The following is a 6,185-nucleotide window of genomic DNA, read 5'->3' on the forward strand; positions in this document are numbered from 1 at the left end:
ACGTAGCAAACATATTACCATATGCGTAATGTTTTGTCAACTTGTTATTTACATATATTACTAAAAAAAAAACCAATTAATGGATTTAATTGTAGTTGTTTACGTTAAGAATGGAATTTTGAAATTTAAAAATTATAAGGATTAAAAATGTTCCAATTAGAGAATATGGACTAAATCTATAACTTTACGCATAATATATGATTAATATCAATATTTAATCAATTGGATCTAACTACTACTATTTAAATTAGAACTGAAATTTTAAAATTTGAACAATACATAGACTAAAATTAACTAATTAGAAAAACACATATACTAAATTTGATCAAATTAAAGTAAAGGGACGAAATCCACAGCTTACACATAATATAAGGATTAGTAATAAAATTTAATCATATTTAATTTCATGATATATTTTAAAAAATAGACTTGGAAGGTTGATGAGTTTAATATTAAAAAGAAAGGCTCAGGGTAAAAAACACTTATTAAATTTAAAAAAAAAAAATCAAGCAGGCCTAAATTTTCACCCAATTGAGTTTTTATAGACAAAAACCCTCTCCATTTAAGTTGATGTGACAAATGGTGACACAAGATGAGTACATGTTATGCTAATAGGACATTTTGTCAAGTGAAAAATATTTAAAGTAATCCTAAAAATTATTTAAAAATTACTAAAAAAAGTAATTCTATCACGAATTTAGATAAATAAACATTTAAGTTTATTTGCATCTAGACATCCATAATCCATTTATTCACTCTCATTCTACATGCTATCTTTTAATAAATATTTAATAAACTAAAAGAATTTATAAAAAAATATTAAAAATTATGAAAATATATAATAAAATGAAAATATTTAGATGTTGATAGAAGACGTATAAATTTTTTTAATAATTTTATGTTAACTTGAGCTATACATACACGCAATAATAATAATGTGAATGTTGAATTGATTTTTCTACGGAGACTTAAAACAGTTTTGGGAGATTGGAAGTTGGTGTTAAGCCATGGTGGCAAACGGCTCAAGCTAAGCCATCAAACCAAACCATCGGTGATGGTTGGTGAGTGACCGAAGTTTCCCGGTTAAATCCATACAAAAGATCATAAACATTACCCAATAACCTTTGTTTTCTTTTGAAGATATAAAATGAAAATTCAAACGTCTTGCTCTCACCAACCCCAACCAGTCCCTCACCATTTCGCATTCCATATCCTGCTAACATCCAACGGATACAATTTTTATCATCTCAAAACTTTTATATCAGCCGTCAGATCCTGATTTTACCAGATTCCTACCCAACTTCAAAAGTAAATTGATTAAACCAGTAACCGGTAACTTCCATTCTCTCTATAAATAAGCACGTTCGAGACCAGATTCGTCGTGCCCTTGAGTTCCGCTTCTATAGAGGTCTGCTCTGCTCAACATCCTATCTCTTTCTCTCGACCAAAGACTCAGATCCACGCGTGAATCTTTGTTCCAGGTTCCCTTTTCTACCTTTTTTCTTTGTTCTTTTAGTTACTTTGCTATGTGATTTTCGGTAGTAGATTTTGCTTTGTTGTTTTAGTAGCGGCGGAAAACGAGTGTCCTTTAAGTTTGACTGAAGTTCTCGCAGATCTGCTCATTTTGGAGTTTTTCAGTATTTTGGCTTTTGAATATTTTAGGATCTGAGATGATGAGGTTTGATTTAGGATGTTTTAATGTTAAAAAGTTCAATATGTTGTAGAATAAGGCTTTGAGTTGATGTTGTCGTAAACTTGGATCGAAATTTTTGATTTACTGGATCCGTTGTATGGAACATCATTATCGATCTTTCATTTTGTAATCAGAGAAGTAGTAGTAATTGTAGTAAGATTCCTTTGCTTGTGCAGCTTGTTAGAATGGAGACATTTCTATTCACATCTGAGTCTGTCAACGAGGGTCACCCTGACAAGCTTTGTGACCAGATCTCTGATGCTGTGCTCGATGCCTGCCTTGCCCAGGACCCTGACAGCAAGGTTGCCTGTGAAACATGCTCCAAGACCAACATGGTCATGGTCTTTGGAGAAATTACCACCAAAGCTAATGTAGACTATGAGAAGATTGTGCGTGACACGTGCCGCAACATTGGATTTGTTTCTGATGATGTGGGTCTTGATGCTGACAACTGCAAGGTCCTGGTCAATATTGAGCAGCAGAGCCCTGATATTGCCCAGGGTGTCCATGGCCACTTTACCAAGCGCCCAGAAGATATTGGAGCTGGTGACCAGGGCCATATGTTTGGTTATGCCACTGATGAAACCCCAGAATTCATGCCTCTCAGCCATGTCCTTGCAACTAAGCTTGGGGCACGTCTTACTGAGGTTAGGAAGAATGGTACCTGCCCCTGGCTAAGGCCTGATGGTAAAACACAGGTTACTGTTGAGTACTACGACGATAATGGTGCCATGGTTCCGGTTCGTGTTCACACTGTCCTCATCTCCACCCAGCATGATGAGACTGTTACAAATGATGAAATTGCTGCTGACCTCAAAGAGCATGTTATCAAGCCTGTCATTCCTGAGAAGTATCTTGATGGGAAGACAATCTTCCACCTCAACCCATCTGGCCGCTTTGTCATTGGTGGTCCTCACGGTGATGCAGGTCTTACCGGTCGTAAGATCATCATTGACACTTACGGTGGCTGGGGAGCCCATGGTGGCGGTGCTTTCTCTGGAAAGGACCCAACCAAGGTGGACAGGAGTGGAGCTTACATCGTTAGGCAAGCTGCCAAGAGCATTGTAGCTAATGGGCTTGCACGCAGGTGCCTCGTGCAGGTCTCCTATGCTATTGGTGTGCCCGAGCCCTTGTCTGTCTTCGTAAACAGCTACGGAACAGGAAAGATTCCTGACAAGGAAATCCTCCAAATTGTGAAGGAGAACTTTGATTTCAGGCCTGGAATGATCACCATCGACCTGGACCTCAAGAGGGGTGGCAATGGCCGGTTCTTGAAGACAGCTGCCTATGGACATTTTGGAAGGGACGACCCCGACTTCACCTGGGAAGTTGTGAAGCCCCTCAAATGGGAAAAGCCTCAATCTTGAAGTCCCCCCGTCCGTACTGCCCCGTGCTTTTCTCATCCACGGTGCTGAATAATCCCGATGTTTCGTAGCTCCTACCTGAAATATCTAATCTCATACTTATAATGCCCTTTTTCATTTTCATTTTCTATTTCTTCTTTTATCGATGGTTGTTTTGATTTATGTGTCTTCTTATCAGCGTCGGTGTTGCAAAACTGAGTGAGAATTTTGCTTATATTGATGGCATTGGAATTAACAAGCTGCAACATTATGTAGTTATTTGCATGGATTTAAATTGCGGCTGCGGCCGCATTTTTTGTCAGATGCTATTGCGGTCACTGCGGGTATCGCGGTCGTGAATTTTTTAAAAAAATTTTATTGTAAAATATAATAATTATAATTATAATTATATAAAGTCATTTTTAATGATTTTTAGAGTGTTTTTTTAACATTTATAAACTTTTATTAATATGATATGACAACACAATTTTTATAATCATTAATTATTTTTACATTTATTTACGAATTTTTTAAGAATGTTATATTAACTAATAACAAAGTAAAAAAATAAAAAAAGATAGAAATATCAAACATTTATCATATTTAATAAATTTGAAAGTTTTTATAGATAAAATAATTAAAAATTTATACTTGAGAGATGTCTTCAATATTTCTTGACAACTTTGAAGATGGTGAACATATAAACATTTTATGCTGCAAAAGGAAAAAAATGAATAGATAAATGTATAGATTCTTATTAATTATTACTATTTCCTACTACTTATTCTCACTTTCATTTTACTTTCATATATAGTTTAACATGCTTCGATTCTTAATTATCTTTTTATAAAATATATTCTATTCATTTATCTAAAGATATATTTTAAATGTTTTAATATCATCAAAATTAAGAACATTAACAAAAATTTTCTTAAAAAAAATACCTTACAAATAATTGTAGTGGTACGATTTAGTTTTCACCAATTAGTGGAATGACGAGGAAGATCAAATCCTTCACCTTCATTTTGAGAGCGTTTTTGACTTGATTCTCTTGGCTTTTGTCCAAAACTGTATCTCAAAAAAGTAACATTTTCACCTTGGTTTTCATATAATTGATATGGAGGATATATTTGAGGAGGAGGATACATGAGAGGTGGAGGTGGGTGATAAATTGGTGGTGGAGGATGCATTTGAGGCTGGTATGGCACACCATAATTAGGAAATGGTGGATAATAACCATATGGTTGTGGATAACCATGTGAAGGTTGAAAATATGAAGGTTGTTCTGGTGGATAAAAACTTTGAGTGCTAGTAGATGAATCATTATACCCAATGTTACTAGAACTCGATCTCCTACCAGATGAAGAACCTATAGAAGTATGCTTATTGCCTTTTCCCTTTGATGGAGCTCTAGGTTCACTTCTATCTCTACTAGGTTCAGGAGACATATTTCCATCAAACTCTGATCTATCACGGAAATGTCCACTAGTGGTACCAACCCCATATTCTCCTCCATACTGACCAGAAGACCTAATTTCACCTTTATCACCACTATATCCATCATCCTCATCAATTGGACTTAAACCACCACCATCGGGTCCATCGCCACTTTAACTTGGCATTGAATTAGAACTTAAATGAGACAAATTTTGTTGTTGAGATTGATCAACATCTATTTCATCATCAGAGGTATCCACAGGCAACACACCGGCATTTTCACCATCTAACAATGGATTCTTTTTCTCATGAAGCCATTCTGATAGTGGATCAACATATTCAAAGATATGATCAAGGCTGATAGGATTAAAACTAGCGTTTATATTATCAGTGCTCATTTTTTTATGCATTATCTGAAGCCTCATATTATAATAGGTAAACACTAGTTTCTCAAGTTTTTTATACTTTAACCTATTTCTTGCTTTGGTGTGAATATAACTAAATGTGCTCCAATTTCGTTCGCAATTTGATGCTGAAGTTGTTTGACTAAGCACTTTAATTGCTAATTTTTGTAATTCGAGAACACATGTGCCGTATATTATCCACCACTCAACTACATAATATTATTTAAATTTCAAAATAACTTCAAAATGTACAATATAATTAAATAATATAAATTAAATTAAATAATTAAATTAACTGTTTACCCAGATTCATTTGCTTCCAAGCTTTTTGTGCTTGTAGAGTACCGAATGTCTCATGTTTATCTCTAAATAGTAATAACTGCATAAATAAAAGATAGAGTAAAAAAAATCTATTTCAAATTATGTAACTAAGTTACAAATAATAGTACTTGAATCTAACCTGATTAACCATTCTGACTTGAATATCAAGAGAAGGTTCTAATCTTTCAATTATTGATCTTGTACCTTCTAATGTTTCTATTAGCACATTCTTAGAATGCTCCACCCTAAATTGAAATTGAGGATTGAGAAAATAACCTAAGTATAATTTATAAGAATATCATCAAATAATAATAATCTAAAGCTCAAAATAATAAAATATAAAAATAATTCTTAATTATATGAAACATTTTATCTTACCAGCTGAATGCAAGTCGGAATGCATAAAATTCCATCTACTGTCAATAATCTTTTCTTACTCGGTGAAATATCGACAATCTTGTTGAATTGCTCGTTTAGCTCTATCAACAACTTCATAAATAAAGCTCATTGTTGGTTTTTCATCGCTATCCACAAGTCTTAATACTTTTACTAGGGGCTCGTAAACTTTTATGAGGTCATTGGCTTTTTTCCAAAAATCTTTTCCTAAAACAATTTTTTTGGCTTCATAAGCAGGCCTGACTTTTGCTGTCCCCATTTTGATTCTTTAAATTCCTATATATTCATAAGAAAAAATTTAAAATAATATAATATAAATTATTTGGAACTAATAAAATCATTAAAAGTTGCTATATTTAAGTAATTATATTAACTAATTATAAAATACTGACCTTTGAATTAAACATTTCTCTCAGACATTGCTTTTGTCTTGTTATCTCTTCAAGTTGAATGAAATGAGTTGCGAATCGAGTAAGAGAGGGTCGAAGTATTTGTTTCCCTTGTGTATACTTCTTCATCAAATCAACAATCCAAATGTGATTGTATATAAAGCAAGTCATTTTCTTTGCCTCATCTAACACTTTTTCTACA

The 6,185-nt window shown here is 33.6% G+C and overlaps 1 protein-coding gene across 1 annotated transcript; it reads left to right on the forward strand.

Moving 5' to 3' along the window:
* Positions 1–946: 946 nt before the first annotated feature.
* On the forward strand, positions 947–3,315 carry LOC107954389 (S-adenosylmethionine synthase 1). The gene is made up of 2 exons (XM_016889931.2): positions 947–1,481; positions 1,870–3,315. Exon 2 carries the CDS (start codon positions 1,879–1,881, stop codon positions 3,058–3,060), a length of 1,182 nt encoding a protein of 393 aa, XP_016745420.1. The 5' UTR covers positions 947–1,481; positions 1,870–1,878; the 3' UTR covers positions 3,061–3,315.
* The last annotated feature ends 2,870 nt before the right edge of the window (positions 3,316–6,185 follow it).

The sequence above is a fragment of the Gossypium hirsutum genome, chromosome D07 (genome assembly GCF_007990345.1).
Source record: "Gossypium hirsutum isolate 1008001.06 chromosome D07, Gossypium_hirsutum_v2.1, whole genome shotgun sequence".
In the NCBI taxonomy this organism is placed as follows: domain Eukaryota; kingdom Viridiplantae; phylum Streptophyta; class Magnoliopsida; order Malvales; family Malvaceae; genus Gossypium; species Gossypium hirsutum.

Excerpts from the sequence above, each read along its gene's own strand:
- LOC107954389 (XM_016889931.2), top strand. The coding sequence starts at position 1,879 with ATGGAGACATTTCTATTCACATCTGAGTCTGTCAACGAGGGTCACCCT.